The 25455-nt window shown below is 49.8% G+C and overlaps 1 protein-coding gene across 1 annotated transcript in view; it reads right to left on the bottom strand.

Annotated features, from left to right (window-relative positions):
• TRIO (trio Rho guanine nucleotide exchange factor) overlaps positions 1–25455 on the bottom strand; it is a 5246815-nt gene that overhangs the window by 2153725 nt on the left and 3067635 nt on the right. The window contains exon 35 of the mRNA XM_086965300.1: positions 25124–25416. Within this exon, the coding sequence (XP_086821426.1) occupies positions 25124–25416 (293 nt within the window). The remainder of the gene's footprint in view (positions 1–25123; positions 25417–25455) is intronic.

Genomic DNA, 25455 nt, shown 5'->3' with positions numbered 1-25455 from the left:
CCTTTCTGATTGGTCCCCTCTAAAATTGGCATGGTACGGGCGGTTGGCTGCAGTAAAGATGACGATCCTTCCTAGGATCCTTTACCTGTTCCAAATGCTGCCTTTATGCCCCCCTCCAGGTAAGCTGCGGAAGCTGCAGGGGCTCCTTAATAGATTTTTATGTAACAACCAACGTCCACGGCTGGCGTTCTCCCTCTTACTACGCCGAAAGCGGCGGGTGGGTTGCGTTTCCCCCTCCTGATGGCTTACTACCAGGCATCCGGCTTCCGATATATTGCAGAATGGAACAGGCCCCTCTCTAGTAAGCACTGGAACTTTATGGATCAAACTGTGGCGGGGTGCAACATATGGTGTGAGCTGTGGTTACCGCGTAGGCACAGGGCTTGGGTGCTTTACTCTTCTCCGGTGACTTCCCCGACCCTGAAAGTGTGGGATCAGCTAGCGCAGCGTTGCGGGTGGACCACTTTTCCCTCCCCTATGACATCCATTGTCGATAATCCGGATTTTCCGTCGGGATGTGCATCCCCAGTCTTCCACTGCTGGACGGAGGAGGGCTGCAAACGAGTAGGCTCGCTTTTTGATCTAGACGGTCTGGTCCCCTTTGCCCGTATGCGTACTGAATTCTTCCCCATGCCGGGTCTGATGCTTTTTATCACTCGCAGGTACCACACTGGGTGACCCAACCAGGCAATGTGGCCTCCATGTCTCGGCCCTTGACGAGATTTGAGAAATGGTTAGTTTGCAAGAAAGATGATCGTAAGCTAGTCTCCGAGCTATATGCCATGATTCTGAGACACCCTAAGAAGCAACGTACGAAGGCGCAGGTTCGCTGGGAGATGGAGCTGGGGCGCCCTCTGCCCAGTCCACCACACTGCTTCTAATACTGCGGGTACTGAGTCTGCATACAAAGTGGCATCCTATTGGTATTATACCCCAGCACGCATCAAGGATTGGGATGTGGCGAAGTATGGTCTTTGCTGGCGGGGGTGCAGCCTTTCAGGCACCCTGAAACACTTGTTATGGCATTGCCCGAAGCTGGAGCGCTATTGGAAATTGGTGTTGGATGAGGTGGACGATGCGTTTCAGATTACACTCCATCGAGCGCCGGAGCACTTTCTGCAGGGACTTCCCCATTCGAAGTCCTTCCCCTTGCACTCGTTGAGGGGCAGACAAATAGCTCTAGCTCTGTTGGCAGCGAGGCAGGTCCTCTTGGCGCAGTGGGGCTCCGCGGCCCTGCCTGACACTAGGGACTGGATTCAACGACTCTGGTATATCCTAGCCATGGAACGGCTCTCACTGGACATGGATGGGAAGGTTTCTGAATATGCGAAGCTTTGGGGTCCGTTCTTAAGACACCTGGCTAAGGACCTCCGGGAGGTGACATGTCCGAAATATCTTCAGATCTTGCAACTTATTCCGTTGGAGCCGAAGGGGGCCACTGCATAGACTTGAGAGATGCCTGATGACCTTAGGGGTACTTGGATGGTAAGGGTTGATGGGGGGCTGATGCGGAACGGGGTGGGGGCAGGTCAGGGGTGTGGGTGAAGGGGTTTTTCTTCTTTCTGGTTTTTCTTCGCATTCGTTCCTAAATAAAATAAAAGTGGCTACTATTGCACGGGCGGGCTCGCTCTTGACCGTGAAAGGACGCGGGGTCGCCCTCGAGGTGCAGGCCCGGACGCTGAGTTGAACCTGTGTGCTTGCGCCCTGCTGGCAAGTTGATGTAGGCAGCTGGGCTGTGTACTCCGATGCTTCCCACATAATAAAAATGTTTGACTCTAAAATGTGCAAGGTACAGAAGACAGGAACAACATTAAAAAAAGTACTATAAACAAGCAGGTAAAGCAAACACACTGAACAAGGATGCCACCCACATCAACCACTATGGCATCCTTGCTCCGTCTGCCATTAAGTAATGTGACCTTGCTAACATTTAGCGTGCCAACAGACTGGGTGCCTATCAGCAATAAAAGAAAAACTATTAGCACTGAACACAGCCAGTCAAATTACAAAAAGTGTTCCCACGAACAGTGTCCCCCTCAAATCTTGCCCCAAAAATTGCAAAGTAAAGAAGAAAGGAACAGCGTTAAAAAGGTACTTAAAAAAGGTAGGTAAAACAATCATACTGAGCAATGATAAAATATACCACTCACTCCCTCCAACCACATAAAAGACTGACAAACACAGAGTGGACCACCACCCTACAATGCACTTGGCAGGTCTCCATAAATACTAGATTTAAATATACTCAGCTCCACTACATCCAAAGTACTTACACAGATTGAATATAATATAAAAGCGGGCACTGCAGATAAGGCTTGCCCATGGTGTTTACTGATGTACACTGACTTTTCATACATGGTCTGGAGGTGCCCAATTATAGCTGGGTTCTGGAGCGGAGTATCTCAGGATGTAGAACGAACTCCACAACTCACACATCTTAGGGACCTGGGCATATGTATGCTGGGCCTGGGTTTCAGGCCATCAGCTCATAAGTTAGGCTCTAGATTCATAGGCCTGAGCCTGGTCATTGCCAAGAGGGCGATTGTGATGCACTGGAGATTGTCTAATGGACCCCAACATAGTAGGTGGAAGGCAGAATGTATCAAATAGGCGTTCGCTTAAGAATCTGTGCTATTGAGGAACAAAAGGGGATGTGCTGACTGCCACTATGTGAAAACTAGGCTCTACTCGCTGGCACATTTATGAAGCAGGAGAAAGACACCTAGACCCCTCTCACCAATATAACTGGTACTCCCAGTACAGCAATGATAAGTGATGAGTCACTAGATGGTGCTGGGCCCTGAAGACATACATATTCAATCCGAAGGATGAGAGAGAGATTTGATCAAAAGAACAACGCTAAACCAAAACCAAAAATATCAGAGCGGATTACATTGGAAAAACAAACATTTCTTTACACTGACCATCCTGGGTGGCCTGACCCAGGTATGCCCAATATGCCGCAGGGACTGCCAGAAAAACCTTGCCAACCATGTCTCTCAGAGCAAACAGCTGGCATTGACTGACCAGAATGATAGACTGGCCACGGAAACATCCACTTCCTGAATGACTCAATTAATTTTGACTCGGTCACGAGGAGTCGTAGGGAAGGAATTGGGATTCACCATATTGGTGGAAGCCTGAACAACCAAACTTTCTGGTGTAGGGTGCTGTGTTCAAAGAAATCGAGGTCACCCTGCATTGCACTACTTTGCCTGGCAACCTAGATGTTCACTGATGGATTGGAACAAGGCTTATGGAAAGTAAGGGTTCGGATAAGATTTGTCCTGGTTACAAAACGTATGTCAGTACATTAGTTTTGAATTCCATAGTTGACAGTTATAAATCCAATACCTCTGCTGCCCATTTCATTATCATGGAAAAGGTGGCACTCTGGTCCGTTGATGGCCAAGGGGGAGAACACAACCTGATGTCCAGGGAAATGTTCAAAAACACTGGCCTCCTGCAAGTCCATGTAGAAATTATTATCAAAGCATGGGGGAGAATAATCCCCCCTATCTCCATTATCATCTCTAAAGCATGGTTGACTCAGATCAGAGTCTGAACCGGAACGTTGGGGGAACACAGAGGCAAAGTCTCTCAGGCTATGTGTAGAACATCTTCCATTTCGAAAACAATGTAAGACCTTCTTATTCCAACACTAGAACAGCTGCTAAACTGGTTCTTCCCCAAACATATGCTGTAGATGCCTAAAGGCGCGGAGATACTCCTCCAGGAGTCTAATCTAGTGCGGTACAAACCTGCAAATAAATAAATAAATATAGGTCTACTTGTGGTTGAGGGCTTGGCCAGCTAGCCCTGCATCTTTGAGGCCTGGAACGGAGGATGGGGTGTGATGCACCCAGGAACCTATGGGGGCGTGCTGCCATTCGTGGGTGGGCAATGGATAAATACTAAAGTCAAGGAATGGGGCTGCTGCGCCAATGAGTGCATTGCTCTGGCCCAAGTATCCAGTTCTACAGCTCAGCTTTGTTATGGCTGGCGTGTAGTCTCCAGGGACACTGGAGGAAGCCTTACGCTTTAAGCATGCAGGAGACCAGCACTGTCTTTAAAAAGAAAGCTGGTAGCACTAGACCTTTTAATATTGCACATTTCAATTCTAGACTTTGAACATTGGCTATGCTGTTAAAAATGCTGGGGGGAAAACATGATGTCCCCACTGCACCATACTAGGAGATTTTAATTTCTATCTTGAATCCCTCAGCGATAAAGACACCATTCAAATCATCACCGACCTGCAAGCGGTGAGACTCCATCAGTTAGTCTCCTCCCCCACCCATCATGCAGGCAATACTCTTGATGGTCTGTTCACAAATGACCCTGACATTACCCTGCACGTGATCCTCCCCTTGACATGGTCGGACCATGCGGTAGTGATGTTTGCTATTAAGGCCCACATTCCCAACCCACCTCAGTTCAAGGCCCATACACCTCAGATTACCCGATCATGGAACAATGCGGGCATACCGCTACTCACCCAGGCTCTCTCAAAATCCCTTTATAAGGGCACCTCCAATCCGGTCACAGCATCTAACCTGTACCAGGATTGGATTCAGGATGCCTGTAACCTGGTAGTACCAATCAAAATCACTTTTCCCAATCGCTCCACCCCGTCTGCCCCATGGTTTACAAAGGAACTCAGACTCCAGAGACAGTATTGCAGAAATCTTGAGACACACTGGCGAAAGCAATACAACCCTCAAGACAAACTTACCTACAAGGACGCACTGTCCATACACAAGCGTTCTATTGCCACACAAAAAGGTATTTTTTATTCATCTCAAATTGAGTCTGCCCAGAATTCTGCTAAGAAACTGTTCCAGGTAGTTAACACCCTTTCCAGTCCAAAAACATGTGATGTTACAGAGGCATCCCAAGATCGCTGTAATACTCTAGCTGATTTTTTCGCCACCAAGGTCACGAAAATATATGCTGCTTTCACCTCCAATCTTCACCCTAACGTTGCCATCTCCAGCCCCCCATGTTCCCCCCCCCCCCCCACTCTTTTCAATTTTCAAAATGTTTCCCCTGAACAGATCAGTAAACTAATTGCGTCCATTAGGTCAGACTCTCCCTTAGACCCCTGCCCACCGGCCATACTTAAACTTATGCCCGAGGTCATTACGTCTCCCCTCACGGAAATCTGTAACTCCACATTCCTCACAGGTTGTTACCCCCCTGCGTGGAAAAAAGCAGTCATTAAACCTCTTCTTAAAAAACCTTCCCTTGATCCCACGGCATCAATCAACTACAGACCCATAGCCTGTCTTTCGTTTCCCGCCAAGATCTTGGAAAATCTCATGAATAGACAGCTATCTGAGTATATTAATCAAAACCATCTCCTAGATGATACCCAATTTGGATTTAGACAAGGTCACTGCACAGAAACTGCCTTGATAAAAACCACGGATTAAATCAGGGCAATTCTGGACCAAGGTGGGGCTGTGGTTCTCATACTCTTAGATCTTTCCGCCGCCTTTGACACGGTTGATCATTCCACCTTGATCGACCGTGTCTCAACCTTAGGGATCAACCATTTGGCAAAGGATCTCCTTGCCTCATATCTCTCCGACCGCACTCTAACCGTGAAGCTGGGCTCTTTCTACTCGCCCATCTTCACTCTTCCGTGCGGGGTGCCCCAAGGATCCTCGCTGAGTCCATCGTTATTCAATATATACGTCTCGGACTTGGCGAGGGTGATTAAATCATACGGGCTGAGCCTAACCACCCATGCCGACGACACCCAGCTGGTACTAGCTGTGCATAAAGATGGAGCAGCAGTCACGTCTGGACTCCAGGAGGGTATGCTAGCCATAAGCTCCTGGATGTCAAATAACTGTTTAAAATTAAATTCAGAGAAGACGGAAGTCATGACCTTCGGCACCCTTTCTCCTGGGTGGTCTGCCATCTGGTGGCCCAATGAAATGGGCTCCCCCCCAGAACCTGTTGTCAAGGTCAGAAACCTCGGAGTAATGTTTGATGATAAACTGTTATTCCATCATCATGTAAATAACATGGTATCCTCCTCCTTTTACATCCTAAAAAAAATTAAGAAGCTAATGCCTTACCTCCCTGCTTTGGCAGGAAAAACCCTCATTACCACTCTCATCTTCTCTAAGATGGATTACTGTAACTCCCTCCTTCTCCATGCTCAAGAGAAGGTCCTGAACAAACTCCAGTCTGTTCAGAATGCGGCGGCCAGGGTCCTGCTCGGAATCCCCAAACACAACTCCACCACCACGGCCATACGACATCTTCATTGGCTGCGTGTCAGAAGCCGGATTAAATTTAAGGCGCTTTGCATCGCTTACAAAGCCATCCACAACTCAGGTCCTCGGTTCCTCAAGAGCGCCTTTCTTATTTATGCCCCCACTAGATCCCTTCACTCTTCCATTGCCTGTCGCCTACCAGTCCCACGTACAAAGACTTCTTCTTGGGGAGACAGACGCTTTCTAGTTGCCACCGCCAGACTCTGGAATACCCTTCCTCTCTCCATCAAAACCAGTCCAACCCTCATAATCTTTAGGAAACAACTGAAAACCTGGCTCTTTATTCAATGATTCCTCTCTAGCGCTTCCTTATCTGGAATTACAGTCCTATGCGCCGAGACACCCTAGGGTATTTGCGCGCAATACAAATTACCTAAAAAATAAATAAATAAATGTCAAGTGCTAGAGCACTTGACATCATATCCCCCCCCTTGCCACTCCTACAAATCATTCTAGTAGCATTTTCCCTATCCGTGATTTCTCTTCTCTTGTATATTTAATGTTTGTCAACATTTGCATCCACAAACATTTTCTACCTCCCATTTGCATGTGTAGTAGAGTGTCAGGCCCGTGCAGCCCTTTGTAAACTTGAGACTTCCCACCCTCTGGCCATTAGAACAAGTTACTTACCTTCGGTAACGATATATCTGTAAGAAACATTAGTTAGTATTAGATTACTTACCTTAGAATATCCCCAGGCGTCAGTCTGGATCCGGAAACTTTTGCGTAGCAGTACCCCTGCGCGTCCGTAGGCGTCGTCTGCAGGCGTCCCCTGCGGCTCCGCGTCCGTCGTCGGCGTCCTGCGCCGTGATGATGTCGCTGGAGTATATAGACGCCGCCTCCGCGCGCTGACGTCAGTTCTTTGTACACAGCTTTTCCGCGCCAGAACACGCAGAGCCGTGTGAGAACCAACACTGGTGCCATTTTGAAACTAGGGCCCTGAAAGGGATGTCCTTAACCCTAGGTATCAGTTCGCAGAACGGGGAGGATGGGTGGGTTCGGTAAGGAATCTAATACTAACTAATGTTTCGTAACTGCGCTATCGTTACCGAAGGTAAGTAACTTGTTCATCTGAAAGAAACACGTTAGTATTAGATTCCTTACCTTAGAATAGATACCCCAGCAATACCAACCCCGGTGGTGGGTCTGCGAACCAATACATTCCTACACCAGAAAGTCCTGGAGGACAGAACGGCCAAAGAAGCCATCCCTCCGGACTTGACTGTCCAGGCAGTAGTGCCTCGCAAAGGTGTGCAGCGAGGCCCACGTGGCCGCCTGGCAAATGTCCAGCAAGGGGACTCCCCGGCCCAGGGCAGTAGTAGCCGCCGTGGCCCGAGTGGAATGGGCCCTCAGCCCAACAGGAGGCTCCTTCCGAGCCAAAGAGTAGCACGCTTTGATGCACAGAACGACCCACCGAGAGATGGTCCGTTTATGTATCGCCCGTCCCTTCTTCGTACCCACGTAGCCAACAAACAGTTGGTCATTCACCCGGAACTGGCATGTGCGATCCATATAAAATGAAAGCGCACGTTTTGGGTCCAGACGATGGAGCCGCTCTTCATCCTTTGAAGGATGCGGAGGCGGGAAGAAGGAGGGGAGGGTGATGGACTGCCCGATGTGAAAAGCAGAAACTACTTTGGGCAGGAAAGAAGGTCTAGTCCTTAGAACCACCTTGTCAGGATGAATGGACAGGAAAGGAGGTTGGACAGAAAGAGCCTGGAGCTCACTCACTCTCCTGGCAGAGGTGATGGCAACCAGGAAAGCCGTCTTCAAAGTCAGGAGACGGAGAGGACAAGAATGAAGGGGCTCAAAGGGAGCACACATCAAAAAGGTAAGAACCAGGTTCAAGTCCCACTGAGGCATCACAAACGGGACAGGTGGATACATGTGTGTGATGCCCTTCAGGAATCTCGTTACGATTGGGGACTTGAACAAAGAAGGCTGATCAGGAAGCCTTAGAAAGGCTGAAAGGGCAGAAAGGTAGCCCTTGATAGTGCCCAGAGCAGAGCCCTGCTGGGCAAGAGAGAGAAGAAAAAGAAGAACCTCGGAAAGAGGGGCAGAAAGAGGATCCACAGCCTTTGCTGTGCACCATGCCACAAATCTGTTCCACCGACAGGCGTATACCGACTTTGTGGAGGGACGCCTGGCTGCCAGAATTACATCACAGACTTCAGGAGGCAAGTCAAATGGCCGCAACTGCCGCCGCTCAATCTCCAAGCATGGAGGTGGAGACTGGACAGGTTCGGGTGGAGGACCGTCCCCTGCTGCTGCGACGGAAGGTCCTCCTGAAGGGGCAGGCGGATCGGGGGACCGACTGACATGCTGAGTAGCTCGGGATACCAGGACCTTCGAGCCCAGTCCGGAGCCACAAGGATAACTTGGGCCCGGTCGCGCCTGATCATCTTCAGCACTCTGGGCAGAAGTGGTATAGGCGGAAAGGCGTATAACAGACCGCAACTCCACTCGCGCCGAAAGGCGTCGCCGTACGAGTGCCGTCTTGGAAACTCCAACGCGCAGAACTGATGACATTGCGCGTTCTCTTCTGTGGCGAATAGATCTAACCAAGGCTCTCCCCATTGCAGAAAGAGGCCTTGCGCCACGTCCGAGTTCAGACGCCATTCGTGATCCATCGAGCACCGACGGCTGAGTTCGTCCGCCCTGGCGTTCAGAGAACCTGCCAGGTGTTGAACCGTCAAAGTCACGCCCTAACGTTCCAGCCACTGCCAGAGGCGCAGAGCCTCCTGGCAAAGGGTCCACGACCCCACCCCGCCCTGTTTGTTGCAGTACCACATGGCGGTGGTGTTGTCCGTGAACACCTGCACCACACTCCCGTTGACAAATGGGAGGAATGCCTTCAGTGCTAGACGAATCGCCCGTAGCTCCAACAGGTTGATATGGAGCCGGGACTCCGCCGGAGACCAGATGCCTCTGATCTCCGCCTCTCCCAAGTGGCCTCCCCAGCCCTGGAGGGACGCGTCTGTCACGACAACGTGCTCCGGTTGGGGAAGGGAGAGGGATCTGCCTCTGACCCAATCGCGGTCCGTAAGCCACCACTGCAGTTGTCTCGCAGTGCCCTCCGAGATCAAGACGTGGTCGGACAAGTTGCCCTGATGCTGGGCCCACTGAAACTTCAGGTCCCACTGCAGAGCCCGCATCCGCCACCGGGCGTGATGCACCAGAAGGATGCAGGAAGCCATCAGCCCCAGCAGCCGCAGCGTCAACCTGACCGAAACCCGGGATAGCGGCTGAAAGATGGGGATCAAAGCCTGTATATCCCGGACCCGCCGTTCCGGAGGATAAACCCGAAACTGCGCTGAGTCCAGAACCGCTCCGATGAAAAGGAGCTTTTGAGAGGGACACAGGTGTGATTTCGGCACATTGATGGAGAACCCCAGGTCGTGCAAGAGGTCTGCTGTCATCTGAAGGTGGTGGACGACTGTCTGGGGCGAGCCCGCCTTCAACAACCAGTCGTCTAGGTAGGGGAAGACTGAAACCCCTAACCTGCGCAGATGGGCTGCGACCACCGCCAACACCTTGGTGAACACCCGTGGGGCGCTGGTAAGGCCGAAGGGGAGCACGATAAACTGAAAGTGCTCCTGGCCTACCGTGAACCGCAGGTAACGCCGGTGGGCCGGCAGGACGGGAATGTGAAAATACGCATCCTGCAAGTCCAACGCTACCATCCAGTCTTGCGGGTCTAGAGCAGCCAAGACCTGAGCTAAAGTCAACATCTGGAACTTCTCCTTCCGGAGGAAGCCGTTGACGTTCCGTAGATCCAAGATAGGACGTAGGCCCCCTTTGTCCTTCTTGGGCACCAGAAAGTAGTGGGAATAGCAACCACGCCCTAATTCTGGCCCAGGAACGCGCTCGATGGCCCCCTTGGCCAAGAGGGCCGTAACTTCCTCCTGCAGAAGTGTCAAGTGGTCCCCCGACACACGGTGGTTCTGCGGTGGCATGGCTGGAGGAGTGGTCTCGAAGGGGAGGGAGTAGCCCCTTCGGACGAGTTGCAGCACCCACCTGTCCGATGTGATTGTGCGCCAGCGGGCGTGGTGATGGCGAACCCTGCCACCCACTGGCGTCACATGGGCCTGAAAGCACGGACTAGGAGGATTTGGAGGCAGACGCTGCGGGGGGAGGTGTGGCCTGACCCCGCCGTTGACCCCGACCGCCTCCACGGCGGTTTCCACGGCCGCCACCGCGTTGAAAAGATTGTTGCGGCGCGTGGCTGGCAGCACGTGTGGGGACGCCCCTTCCTTGGCCACGAAAGGAGCGAAACGAACCCGTTTGCTGGCGCTGGGTCGAGAGACCCAAGGACTTGGCCGTGACCCTGGAGTCCTTGAAGCGTTCCAGCGCGTGGTCCGCCTTGTCACCAAACAGGCGACAGCCATCAAACGGCATGTCCATCAAGGCATTCTGGACGTCTGCCGAAAAGTTGGCGGATCTCAGCCAGGCGTGGCGACGAATCGCCACCGTCGTGGACATAGCTCTGCCCAGCGAGTCGGTCGTATCAAGACCACACCGTATGGAATATTTTGCTGCATTTCGGCCCTCAGCCACAGCCTTGCCGAGCTTCGCCCGCACCTCCATGGGGCATTCTGGCAGCAGTTCCGCGACCGTATCCCACACAGAGTGGAAGCGGTGTTGCAAGACCGCAGTCCCAAACTCAGGGACGAGAAGACCTTCTTGCCATACTGGTCATACCTCTTAGATTCCCGGTCGGGCGGGGCCGACGGGAATGCGGTCTGGGAAGTCGAGGCCTGGATCACCAGACTCTCAGGGGTGGGATGGGTGGACAGGAACTTGGGGTCGTCCGGACACAGACGGTGGCGTCTGGCCACGTTCCGATCAACAGGCGAACCTGAAGAGGGCCTGGACCACGTGCCCAACAGAACGTCTGACAAGGCTTCGTTAAACGGCAGCAGTGGCTCCTGTGGGCATGACTGCGGTTTGAAGACCTAAGTGAGGATGTTAGGCCTCACAGCCGCGACGGGGAGCTCAAGGTGTAAGGCTTTGGCAGCCCTCATCAGCACCACTGAATAAGCAGCTCCCTCCTCCGATGCCACGGAAGGAGGAGAGACAAAACCAGGGTTAGGAGAGTCGTCCAGACCACTGGCATCCCCCAAATCACCTGTCCAGTCCACGTCATACTGACACTCACGTGACAGAGGGTCCTCAGACCTCTCCCAACCGTCCCCGTACTCTTCATCATCTCCATATTCGGAGTCAACGATGTAGACCGGCTCCTCGGGGTTCACAGGCCCCATCGGCGTCGAGCCCGGCGTCGAGCGACGTCGGTCCGACTCCGCGTCCGGATTCGGGGAGGGTATGGGAACGACGACGCCCGGAGCCGGCACAGGAGAACCGGCGCCGCGCGGGGACGGCGTCGGGGGCAACCCCGAAGGAATCGGCACCGGAGCGGCCGGCATACCACCCGGCGTCGACCCGAAGGCCCTTGCGGCGCGGTCGGAGCCGTCGGCGGCACCGGGGCCGGAGCACCCAATGGCGTCGAGTCAGGGACACCCGAACCGCCAGGGCCCCCAGACGGTAGCACTGGGCCCGAAGGCGCCGTAGGCCCCGTCGGAGAAGTGAGCGTCCTCATGGCCATGAGGAACGCCTCAATCTCCTCAGGCGTCGCACCTTGCCCAGGGACCGGAGGGTATGGAGCAGGCCGCGCCGGCGACTCTCGCGGAGCCGCGGGGTTGGGGTCACCCGAACCCCCGGCCGCGTCGCGCGAGCGTCGGGGGGAGTCGGGGGTACGATGACGACGCCCCGACTTCTTGTGTTTCTTACCTGAAGAGCCCGACGAATGGTGACGACTTCCGGAGCGCCCGGCGCGGCTCCGCGACCGCTCCCTCGAACGCTCCCTGGACCTCCGGCTGGACCGGGACCGCTCCCGACGCGGGGCCGACACCCGGAGCTCGAGTAGCTTGCGGGACCGCTCCCGTCTAGCCTTATTAGTCAGAGCCCGGCAATCGACGCAGGCGTCCACGTCGTGGTCGGGGGCCCAGGCACCGGAGGCAGAGTCGGTGATGGTCCGTGACCGACATCGTGCGGTCACAACTGTCACAATTCTTGAAACCGGGCATCCTACCAGGCACCAAAAAGATATAGAAAGTTGACAAAACTTGGTCAAAAGACCGGAGTACTGCTCTTCGGATCTGCGCTTACTGGCGCGGAAAAAAGAAGAACTGACGTCAGCGCGCGGAGGCGGCGTCTATATACTCCAGCGACGTCATCACGGCGCACGACGCCGACGACAGACGCGGAGCCGCAGGGGACGCCTGCAGACGACGCCTACCGACGCGCAGGGGTACTGCTACGCAAAAGTTTCCGGATCCAGACTGACGCCTGGGGATATTCTAAGGTAAGGAATCTAATACTAACGTGTTTCTTTCAGATCTCTTATGTTACAAGTGCAGGAATTTGAAGCAATGTTTCTCAATGATGATCCTGTATACTGGAATCAAGCTATCCAGGCTGATGAGGGCTGAAAGCCCGAAACCGGTCCTTGGATGCTTGTTTCCAGTCCTGTGAGGACCTGGCTTGGCAGTTTGGGCTGGACTGTTCCCATGGGGCACAGGGTCAAGACTGATTTGCATATGGCTGGGTTCAAACTGGAATGGCATGGTGAGCAAAAAAACGATGGATTTAGGCCCATATCTCTGTACTGGGGTGAATGTATGACATTGTTCTGCATTCTGTCCATCACCTGTTGTTTTGCAATTGTCACCCCGAGTGGGACGGGTATGCTCAGACGTGAGTCCCGTGCTCTCCATGCCACTGGAATCAAGCTATCCAGGCTGATGAGGGCTGAAAGCCCGAAACCGGTCCTTGGATGCTTATTTCCAGTCCAGTGAGGACCTGGCTTGGCAGTTCGGGCTGGACTGTTCCCATGGGGCACAGGGTCAAGACTGATTTGCATATGGCTGGGCTCAAACTGGAATGGCATGGTGAGCAAAAAAACGATGGATTTAGGCCCAGATCTCTGTACTGGGGTGAATGTATGACATTGTTCTGCATTCTGTCCAACACCTGTTGTTTTGCAATTGTCACCCCGAGTGGGACGGGTATGCTCAGACGTGAGTCCTGTGCTCTCCATGCCACTGGAATCAAGCTATCCAGGCTGATGAGGGCTGAAAGCCCGAAACCGGTCCTTGGATGCTTGTTTCCAGTCCAGTGAGGACCTGGCTTGGCAGTTGAGGCTGGACTGTTCCCATGGGGCACAGGGTCAAGACTGATTTGCATATGGCTGGGTTCAAACTTGAATGGCATGGTGAGCAAAAAAACGATGGATTTAGGCCCAGATCTCCGTACTGGGTGAATGTATGACATTGTTCTGCATTCTGTCCATTACCTGTTGTTTTGCAATTGTCACCCCGAGTGGGACGGGTATGCTCAGACGTGAGTCCCGTGCTCTCCATGTCACTGGAATCAAGCTATCCAGGCTGATGAGGGCTGAAATCCTGAAACGGGTCCTTGGATGCTTGTTTCCAGTCCAGTGAGGACCTGGCTTGGCAGTTCGGGCTGGACTGTTCCCATGGGGCACAGGGTCAAGACTGATTTGCATATGGCTGGGTTCAAACTGGAATGGCATGGTGAGCAAAAGAACGATGAATTTAGGCCCAGATCTCTGTACTGGGGTGAATATATGACATTGTTCTGCATTCTGTCCATCACCTGTTGTTTTGAGATCCTGTATAGTTGACATCATTAGACTGGGTTCTTTAAAGTTTGGAACCTGGTCACTATTTTCCCTGATAATATGCTCTATTATCTTGGTGACCTTCTGGTTTCTCTATATTTTATGTCTTCCACTTTTTTTCTTATACTTTTCATCTTGTTCACATTACGGACTTGATGTGCGTCTTTCATATTTTATTTCATGGATTTACTGTGATGAACTCAGTCTGATATAATCTGGTTGTAGCATTGTTTATTACAAATATGTGATTTACTAGTTACTGTAGCCCTGATGAAGTCGTGGGGTGATTTATCCCTGAGACGAAACACGTGTCGGCTGCTTGGCTACATTTGATGATGTCAACGATACAGGATCATCATTGAGAAACACTGCTTCAAATTCCTGTACTTGTAACAAAGAAAATAAGAAAATAAAGGAATTTGTACTGTGAACTATCAAACTGGGATGTTCTTTTGGACTGATGAAATTGATATGATTGAATCCGATTACTAGGTTCTGGTTACTCGGGGGCAATACTTTGTTTATAGTCTATTCTCTGTGTCTTATTACAGAAGATTTTTTCTGACACGTGGGTGGCCGTTGCCTTTTTGTTCCTTGGAGCATTTATCTTTGAAATTTGTTTATTTCACTATTTAGTATTGGTTTGCGCAAGGTATGACCTAGCCACGCTTCGTAGTTTTCTACTATTATGTCACTACACTTAGACCATATGGAGATTTGTTCCACCCAGTCTCAGCCAGTCAGCGAAGGGCTCCCATATATCTTTCCGTTTGGATCTGCTTGGCATTAGCCCCCAGTAATGGGACAGTTGATCCCTACCGTAAGTGGCTGCACTCAACCATTCGGCTAGCTTAGAAGGATTTTGCTTTTTCCAATGCATGGCAACTTGCTTCTTTGCCAACAACAATAACATTGCTGTGAGTTTACGTTGATTTTTCGGTACCTCCTGTACATATCCCAGTAGTGCTATCAATGGCGTAACGGGCAGCAGATTATTGGAGTGGAGTGGTGTGGCTCACTGGTTAGAGGCGGCAGACCCGGAAGCAGAGAACGGCCCGGGACCAGGGTTCAATTCCCGACGCGGCAGGGTCGTGGACCAGGGTCAGCGGACTCGATAATTCTCGCCTCGGTGCCTACTCTAACCAGGGATCACACTCGGCAACTCTGGGCATTAGCTTGCCTCATCTCTACAACGGCCCCCCACATTCGCCGGGGTTGCCTGGTTTCACCTTGGAGATACCCAGTAGGGACCATCTCACAGGGATAGCCAGGACGGGTTCCCGAGCGGTCTACAGCGCCACGACGCCTCAGGGCAGCAGTGCGCTTTACAAGACACATACATTTACATTTACATTTACATGATGCGGCTAACGTGCCTAAATACCTCTGACCAGAACTCAGCTATTGGTAGGCAATTCCATGCTAGGTGAGCAAACGTGGCGCTCTGAGCTTCACATCTCAGGCATCTAGTATCAGGGTGCAGTCCCATGCGGTTCAATTGTGGTGGTGTTCGGTATACCCAATGCAGAAAGTTAAAGTGAATCAGTCTTAGTCTATAGTTTGGTTAAAGGTGTTCTAGCTGGGTACAGCAGAACTGCCAGTGTTTGTCTGTAATAGTGAGATCTATGTCTATCTCCCATTCTGCCTTGGAGGCGGTGTTGATGATCGTAGATTCTCCCTGTGTTATGCTGTATATGCGTGTGATCAATTTGCGGGGAGATGAATTGGACAATACATTTTCTAAAGCCGGCAATGTGGGCGGTGCCTGGGGGAAGTCCTTATAGGTAGCCCGGCATGCCGCCCTAATCTGATAATATAATAGCATGTCCGAGGCTGTAGGTGTCTGTGCTTTGCACATCTGCTGAAGTGTTAAAAAGGTGCAATCTGGGAACAGGTCATTCCCTTTTTCTAAGTCATGAGACTTCGCTCTCAGCATGGTCGCCTTATCCAGTAATGGGGTGAGGAGTGGATTTCCGCATATGGGCATGGATGGTGCATACAGCACCGTCCGGTGTGCCCTTTTTGCGATACCCTGCCAAACCCACGCATTGTCTCTACTGTGTCTATTTCCAAATGTGGTCGTTTATATGGTTGATAGACTGCCCTGTCAAGTGGTAGAGGTGCAACACTGTCTATTTCTATCGCCACATGAGGTTGGTACGGTGTAGGATGCTGCCAGAAGTGCAGGAATTGTGCCTGTGCATTGTACGCATATAGTTCAAAATCTGGAGCTCCCAGCCCCCCTGTGTAAAAGGTAGTGTCAGTAATTTCCACGAGACTCTAGGTTGCTTACCCGCCCAAACTAATTCTAGTATATTAGTCCGTAGTCTTTTGTAGAAGTGGGTGTTTAGTGGCATTGGAATGTTTACGAATAAATATAATAATTTAGGTAATATGACCATTCTCGTAATTGCAATGCGCCCTGTTAAGGACAGCTGTAGTTGTTTCCATCTCTGCAGTTAACTTTCAAGCCAGTCCGTCACTTTCCCGTAGTTAGCCAACCACAGCTCCTGCATAGATCTGCTAATCCATATACCCAGGTATTTGACTTCCCCTGTGGCCCACTGTATTGGAAATTCCGTGTTGAATTGAACCGCGCTGTCCGTAAGCGAAAGCAATGTCGATTTTGCCCAGTTTATCTGTATTCCCGTTAGCCCACCGTATCGTATCAATTCTATCATTACTATATCAAAGTTATCTTCAGGATTCATTAAGTAAATCGTCATGTCGTCTGCATACATTGATATCAATAGGCCTCTAGATGTAAAACCAATACTCTTTTGTGTGTTAAACTGTCGGAGTCTAGCTGCCAGTGGTTCGGTAGCTATTGCGAATAATAATGTCGACACTGGGCAGCCTTGTCTTGATTCGCACTGTCGGGTTCATATATATCAGTTGAATTTGCTTGATAAAGACGGGGCTTAGTCCCATACGGGTCAGTAATCTTTTATTTTATTTATTTTAAAAGTTTTATATAGCGCTAGCTTGACCCGTAGGTATCAGAGCGTTTTACATACACACTGTAAAAAACAGGAGGACATTACATTACATAGTAGGCCGGTAGTAAGGAAGCTAACCAGAGATAAAAAAATACTTCATGAGAAATGAAATAAACAGTGCATCCGAGGGGGAGAGAACAATAACAAAGAAAAGGTCATTAACATATTTCGGTCACTAACTATCCTTGAATGTCAAGGGAGAGAGGAGTCAACTCGGATATTGAAGTCTAGGTTAGGTGACGTTGGTCAGGAAAGTATGTGTTAAGGAGATGGAGTTTCAGGTCCCTTTTGAAACAGGAGAAGGAGGGGTTGCATCTGAGGACTCCAGGGAGAGTGTTCCACATCCTGGGAGCGTTGCCAGAGAACGATCGGTATTGGGTGGTTTTCTTTTTCAGAGGAATAAGAAGGAGTGAGTTGGAGCTTCTCCGTGTTCTGGATTGACCTGCTCTTACCAGTTTGTTGTTCAGGTAGTTGGGGGCCGGAGAGTGAAGGGTTTTGTGTGTGATGCAGGCCAGCTTGTAAATACACCTCCCTTCCATGGGAAGCCAATTGAGGGAGTTGAGAGCTGGAGTGATGTGTTCAAATCTTTTTACTCCAGATTCGAGTCGAGCTGCCATGTTCAGAACTGTCCTTAAAGGGGCTAGGAGAGCATTTGGAGTCCCTCTTAGGATGGTGTTCCCGTAGTCTATTTCAGAGAGAACTAGGGATTGGACTACTGTCTTGAGGTCATCATGGGGAAGAAAAGGTTTCAATTACTTGAAGTGTTTTAGACAAGAAAAAAACACTTTTTGCTGAGTTTTTGATGTGGGCCACCATTAATAAGTTCTTGTCAGGGGTGATGCCTAGAGACTTAACTGAGTCGGATACGACGAGGGGGCAGTTTAGGGCAACCAGATTCTTGAGCCACTCTTGGATTGGACAATGGGTGCTTTTTGGAGAGAATAGGATTAGTTCTGTTTTGTCTGGGTTGAGCTTTAAGTAGTTAACGTTGAACCAGGTTTGGCTCTCGGTTAGAGTGGCATTGAGGTGTTGGATGTCGCTGGGAGACTTGATTTTGAAATAGATTTGGGTGTCATCCGCATAAAGGTGGTAATTCACTCCATCTTTTTCAAGATCATTGTGAGGGGCGTCATGAAGAGACTGAAGAGGGACGGGGAGAGGATTGAGCCTTGTGCGACCCTGAGTGTGACTTTTGTTGGCTTCGAGAGACAGGAGTTGATTTTAATTTGTTGTGAGCGGTGTGATAGGAAGGAGGTGAACCATTTTAGTACTGTGCCATTGATGCTGGAGCGCTTCGACAAGGTCTCCAGAAGAGCTGGATGATTTACTGTGTCGAATGCCGCAGATAGGTCAATAAGGATGAGTAGGCAGGCATCACCTTCATCTAAGGCCTTGTGAATGTCGTCGGAGACATTAAGCATAGCTGTTTCTGTGCTACAGCCTTTCCTGAATCCTGATTGAAAGGCGTCGAGGAGGTTGAACTCATCAATGTGTTTATTGAGTTGGTGTAGAACACATTTCTCCAATGTTTTTGCAAGGAATGGGAGGTTAGAGATAGGTCTGAAGTTGTTAAGATCATTAGGGTCGGCCCCAGGTTTCTTGAGAATGGGTGTGATTTGTCCCAGTTGAAGAGAGTCTGGGACACAGTCTGAGGTGAGAGAGGCGTTGATGATTGATGAAAGGGGAAATGGTGTGGTTGAGTTCTTTTATAATTGTGGATGGGAGTGGGTCCATAGTGTGGGAAATTATAATGAAGACCTCGTTTTCCAACATTAGCTCAAAGTCGGACCAATGCGCATTGTTTTTTTAGCTGGAAGCAGGTCTGACTGTCCTTGTTAAGAACTTTTTCTGAATGGTCAAGGGTGGTTGAAGGGGGGCAGGCTAAGAAGGAAGGAGGGTTAGCGGTTTGTATGAAGGATTGATCAATTTTAGAGACGTTATTAGTGAAGAAGGTGGCAATTTCTTCACATCGCTTATTGGTGGCTTCGATTTCTTGAGAGGGAGTGCAGTTAGTTTGGCTTTTGACAATGTTGAAGAGTTCTCTCGGTCTGTTTTTCGCCATATCTAGTTGGCTGTGGAAAAAAAGACGCCTTTTCACTGAAAATGTGTTTTTTGTATGCCCGCCGAGCAGATCTAAGTTGCGCTAGGTGTTAGGTCGAGGGGTTTAGTCTCCAAGAACTTTCCGTTTGTCTGAGTTGACGCCTTTCATCATTCAGATCCATGTTAAACCAGGGTTTAGATTTGGTTCACCTCAGTTGTTTGAGTTGAGCTATTTGGTCTAAAACCTCTGTCATTTTAGAGTTAAAGTGTGTAGTGAGGTCATCAGCCGTCCATGATGAGGGTTGGAGTTGAAGATGAGCATGAATCCTGGATTCAAGTTCGGATAAAGGGACTTATTTGATATTTCTGGTCAAGAGCTTAGGTTTGGCATCACATATAGGTTGGTGGCTGACAAGTGTGTCAATCTTGAACACAATTAGGTGGTGGTCGGACCAGTCAATGGGAGAAATCGCTCTCAGAGAGACAGGTTCATTGTTGGTAAAGATCGCATGCAGTGTTGCACCTTTGATGTGAGTTAGTTTATTGCAGAGTTGTTTGAGGTTATATATTTCCAATAGGTTGGATAGGTTCAGGACAGTGGAGTCTTAAGGGTCGTTCCAGTGGATATTGAGGTCACCAAGGAACACGTCTTTAGTGTCTGTCAAGGAGAACCGTGTTATTAGGTCTGTTAGTTCTTCGGGGAAAAGGGTACACTCTCCAGGAGGATGGTAGATGGTGTGGAATTTGATGGGTGAGGTGCCCTTAGCAGTGAGCTCGACACCCAGGTACTCAAACAATAGGTATTCTGCAGGTTTGAGTTTGGTAATCTGTATTCCAGCTTTGTCAATGATGGGTAGTCCCCACCCCGTTTTGATTGGCCTGTCTTGTCTGATGATGGTGTACCCTGGAGGGGTGAGAATGTCAAGAATGGGGGTGGAGTGGACATTGAGCCAGGATTCTGTGAGGAAAGCGATGTCAATTTCTTCAGTGAGTAGAGCTTCAGCAATGTCTGTGGCGTGTTGTACTGCTGATCTGCAGTTTAGGAGCATGCAAGAGAGAGGGCGGGAAGCCTTGATGATGGGGGGAGTTAGGTGGATAGAGGAGTATTGAGTAGGAGGTCTAGGCGAGTGGACAGTTTTAGGGATTCTGTTAGTGCCGATAATAACAGGGATGTGGAAAGGGGCTGACTTCTGGCTCAAAGCGAGGCAAGAGTCGTTGATCTCATCAGGTTTCGGTACCGAAAAGGGTTGGCGATCCCAGTTGGATCAAAGTGCCTCACTCGCTGAAAGACTGGAGGGTTGAGGGATGCTCTGTGGGGCCATGGGAGAGGTATTGAGGGGGGTAGGAGCAAAACTACCCGGGGGAGGGGGCACGGTGGCTTGGACCTGTTGAGAAGGTCTTGTTGTAAGTATAGGAAATCAGCAGCAAGGTTTTTTACTTTGGTTATGTACGTTGACCTCCCTCCCCATAGCGCCTCGCCTGTACATACTTATTCATTCAGTTTGTTTCCCTTTCCGCTTCCTCCTGGAATGCTGTCAGTTTTGTTCTCAGTTGTGCTGTTATGTCAGGGGAGGGGTAAGTAAGTTGCATTGGTTCCAACTCTCTGATTTCACGTTCTAGTCTAGTGATTGGATTACGTATGTCTTTTAAAACTCCTGTTTTAAGAGCTATGCAGTTCCCTCTAGTGATCACTTTAAATGCCTCCCAGAGAGTTCTCGGTGAGTCTACTGTGCCTTCATTCAGTGTGAAATATTCTACTATCTTATCCCGCAGCTCCTCCCGGAAAACCTGGTCCAGGAGAGCGCTTGACGGAAATCTCCAGGAAAATGGCTGGATGTATGGTTTTGGTATACTTAGTTTTAGCTGTGCTGGAGCGTGATCAGCGAAGGTGAAGGGATGGTGTGCTGCATCTGTTATCCATGTGTGCAGGTCCCTCGTGACCAGCCAATAGTCCAGTCTCAACCATGCATTTCAGTGATGCGTGGCACACGTACCCTCCCTATCTGCTGGGTGTAAATCTCTCCAGGAGTCAACCACTTGAAGTTCCTCGATAATGTCATGTAACATTGCTGCTGCCTTCGGGTGGTGTTTGCGCGCCACTCCCTGTCTATCCGCCATCATTGAGAGTACCACGTTGAAATCTCACTCCCCACAGAACCGCTGTGCGTCCCATTCTTTGTATCTTTTGCCAAAGATGTTGGAAAAATGCTGGACTATCTGTGTTGGGGCCTTATGTATTAACTATTACCACAGGGGTGTTGTATAGCTCCCCTTGTAGCATTATGTGCCTTCCTTCCCTATCTGTTATCGTGTGGTGTGTCTTCCAGTGGAGCACCTTTCGTTTGAGTTTTGCAACTCCCCGGGAGTAGTTTGAGTAACCGGCCTCTACTATCTCACCCCATCTATTATTTTAAAGCATTCCCGCTGTTGCGTTAGTCAGATGTGTTTCTTGTAATAGACATATGTCTACCGCATGTCTCAAGAGGTATGAATGAATCAATCTGACCTTCCTACGATCATTGAGGCCCCTAACGTTCCAGGTGAGGCATGAGATGGATTTAGTGGCATTATTTTGCGGGGTGATCATGTGGGGAGAATGGGTCTGCTATATCCATGTGCTGTAAAGTAGTGCCTTCATATCATGGTGATATACGTCAGTAGGACAAGTCTTGTCACCTGACAACTAGGCGTATCTAACCTGGCACTCAATCTCCTGCACTTCTATCGTATTTGTACTTTTTGTGGCAATGTAGCAAAACAGAACACTCCCTCCCCCCACCCACACCAACCCCCTAATCAGGTTGTGTTGCCCCCACCCTCCCTCCCCTTAACCCTATACAAACTACCCATACTGTGCAACATAAGGGAATCATCCCATGGGGGTACGTGGGGTCGCCTGCATACACCCCTGCACGCATGGTAGGGCGGCCAAGCCTTATATGTGTCACCTAAACCCAAAGGACCACACCTACTTACAGTCAACATTTGATGTCCGGGAGGACTATCAATACATTATGGGCAGAGGCATTTCTCATAACATTTAAGACAATTAGTAAAAGCATGTAACCATCATCTCTCAGGGCACCAGTATGTCAAGCAAGTCACTTATCTGCAAGTCCAGCACGCATGTCCTATCTCCTCAATCATTAGTGCTCATATTATTTCCGGACTGGGTGTTACTGGTCACCTTATGTTGTTTTTGCTGCTTGGCCATTTCTTTTGCGTACCCAAGGGCGCTTTTGCGTCTGTGAAAAACGTGGGCTTACCATGGCCCAGTACTCTAAGCTTAGCAGGTCATATCAGTGCGTCCTTGGTGCCAAGCTGTTGTAATATTTTTTTTGCAGGCATGAATTCTCTACGGGCAGCTTGAACTTGCAGTGTGAAGTCTGGGTACATGGCTATGTTGTTTCCCTGATATTGTAGAGGTCCTTTCTCTCTGGCCAGCCTAAGTATCGTGTCCCGGTCTCTGTATTTAGCATTCTCGCCAGAATCAGTCTCGCTGTAACGGCCGGTTGTGGCCTGGGTCCCAACGTGCGGTGTGCCCTTTCCATAAGAAACATACCAGAGAGGTCAGGCCCGAAGAGGTCAGTCATCATAGTTTCGATATATTTCTCCATCTTTGGAATGTTTGTTGTTTCCTCAATGCCTGTAATCCTTACGTTATTTCTCCTTGATCGTGCTTCCAAGTCCTCGTTCTTCCGTTGGATAATGTTCAGTACCCCGTCCATCTCTCGCATTTTCTTGGTCATGTCTGTCTGCCCATCCTCCGTCTCAGATACTCTTGTTTCAAGTGTGTCCAGGCGATCCTCTTGCTTTTCCACCAGGTTAGTTATCCTGTCCATTCGTTCCACACGTGTGTCCATTTTCGAGTCTATACCTTGTAAGCTCATTTTCAGCTCCTTAAACATCATCCGGATGTTTTCGTCTGGCGGTTGGCTTGTGGTGGAGTCCTCGGCAGGTTCCTGATGTCCGTTGTCTCCCTCCACTGACTTGTTGGATTTTTTATCAAAATGTATCCGGGGCTGTCTCGTGTCTGGTTTCGCCATTGCTACTGATGATGGATGCAGTAATATAGCCTGCACTCCAGTCTGCTGCGCCCTCCGCATACGGTACTATAGTCAGTAACCTTTCTGGGTATGCGTTTGCCTGGCCTTCTGCCGCCTACGGACTGTATCCTCCTTACAGTGTTGTCCACCCCTCGACTGCTGTATCCAGTTTGGAATCCCGGGTATTATGGATTAAATACCTGATCTACACCTCCTTGTTTTGCCTATATCGTTCCAGTGTATTTTTTGTTTCAGCCACACTCTCTCTACTCTGGAGGTGGCACCGTATCACATGCTTCCCAACGTGCATAGATCTCCACTAGGCCTCCTCGTTTCCACTCCTGATTCGACTGGTGTTGTGGCTGTCTCGCAAGAAAAAGGAGGATCCGCCTCCAGTCTCGTCTTTCTGATTTAACTTAGTATAGGGTGGCCCACCGATCCCGACCACCTGCTCCTGGTAGTTATGGTCTTCGGGCACCCAGACAGTGCCACCAGTATGTATTTTCAGCGTTTTGGTGACAGTTCCACGTGGCGTCTACCTTACAGGTTTACGTTTGCGTCCACACGTGGCGTCTACCTTACAGGTTTACGTTTGCGTCCACTATGAATGTTGGTTCTCTGCTTCTCACCTCATTGAGCGAAATAATGAACTCCGCCCCCTCCTTGTTGTTGTCCTGCAGTTGTCCTAAATTACAATGGTGTGCTGTATGAGATGTTCCACCAAGCTCGTGCTTGACGATCACATATGCCAGTATAGCTTGTTTGGAGTAGGCTCGCTATTTTGTTGATTCTCTCCACAATTCTCCTCCTGTAGTCATCTGTCGCTATCCCGAAAGCTAGAGCCCTCGACCGTTGTCTTGTTCTGGGGTCACTTTGCCTGGGTTTACTTTGTGTGCTGGGAAGGGTTGCGCTGCGCTTGAATTCTGTGCCTGCCTCTCTGTTTGACCTCGGCTGCACCTCGCAAAATGGCGTGTCTGTCTCCTTCCTCGTTCTCCCACTGCTCTTGGGGTCGGGCCACTTCTATGCTCCCAGCCTTGTATCCTTTCATTATTAAGCGGAGCAGCCCCTAGTTTGTGACCCCGGTATTTGTTTTCCCATCCACCGATGGCAGTCCGGCAGCTCGGCTACGTATGCAAGTTGAGAGTTATTTATGCCGGTCTTCGGTGCCCTCCCTCTAAAGGCATTTCTGTAGATTTCCCCCGGGTGAGTTGCTTTTCTCTGCCGGTAGTATGCACAGTATATTCCACTGTCGGGCTGCAGCAACTGACCTTATGTGTGTCGATCCGGTCAGGGAACTCTGCCTTCGCCTGACAGTCTTCCGCCCTCCGCGCTTTGGTCTGGCGCTCACTGTGGGTCCCGGCTTCACTGTGAGGCCTCGTGGGTAGGCCTCTTGTTGGTGCGTACCTCAGAGCAGGCTGTTTCTCCAACTGTGCGATAGCACTTTCCTTTGAACCGCAGTTTTAGAGTCCGGGCAGCTTCTCTGATTATTTTGCCATGTGTGGGTCCCGGGTCTAAGCGATCTGTACGGATTTCTGGGGGATTATTAAGGCTCGGACAGCGGAACCGCTCTAGTGTGCGGCCATCTCGCAGCACAGCGAAGCCACGCCCCCGATGCTATGCATTCTTGAGCCCTGGCCACTAGGTCATGTCGATCTTGATGAATCTTTAGAAATGATATTCGCAATCAAAACACAGCCTGATGTACTATTCCTTGAGGATATGCAAATCTTGTATTGCGTTCATTGTCTATTTTTAGTATATCATGTGCACACTTTGCATATTTTAATTGAGCTAATTTACAAAAACATAAAAATGTGTGGAGGAAAAAAAATAGGGCTTAATTAAACAAGTTCTGGCTCTTTAAAGAAGATAGTAACTGTGAGAAAAATTAAAACATTATCCTATGTATGTTATTGCATCTCTCCTAGACTATGTGGGGAAATGGGAGGCTAACTGATATTCTATGTCACATTAGAAGAGAATATAATATTTTATTATTCCACACAAACTAAAATTTTCTTTTTTTGTGTCTATTGAAACACTAACCTCTTCTATGGTTTCATCCTGCGGTGTGGCAGCACTGTCATCTGAATCCTTCTGTGAGCCAGCATCTGTGCTTTTACGGACCTCTCTGCTTTTCTTATGCTTGTGAGACGACTTTTTTACTTGACCATCTGCCTTCCCACTGCTGAGACGTCGTACTGGGCTAGTGAGCCACTTTCTTAAGGTGTTACCCTGACGCTTGGGTCCTGGTGAGCTCTGGGTACCAATTGTGTGAGACTGAAAAGAGGTCACTGAAGCTGGCGGACTTGCATCATTGCTAAAGATGGATACGGAGTCTAAAAAAGAGAACAAAGAAATTAGTTTAGTAGTGGAAT

The sequence above is a fragment of the Lissotriton vulgaris genome, chromosome 4_1 (assembly GCF_964263255.1).
Source record: "Lissotriton vulgaris chromosome 4_1, aLisVul1.2, whole genome shotgun sequence".
NCBI lineage: Eukaryota > Metazoa > Chordata > Amphibia > Caudata > Salamandridae > Lissotriton > Lissotriton vulgaris.
Note: the sequence above shows the minus strand (reverse complement) of the source record. Positions and strands in the feature narration are given on the sequence as shown.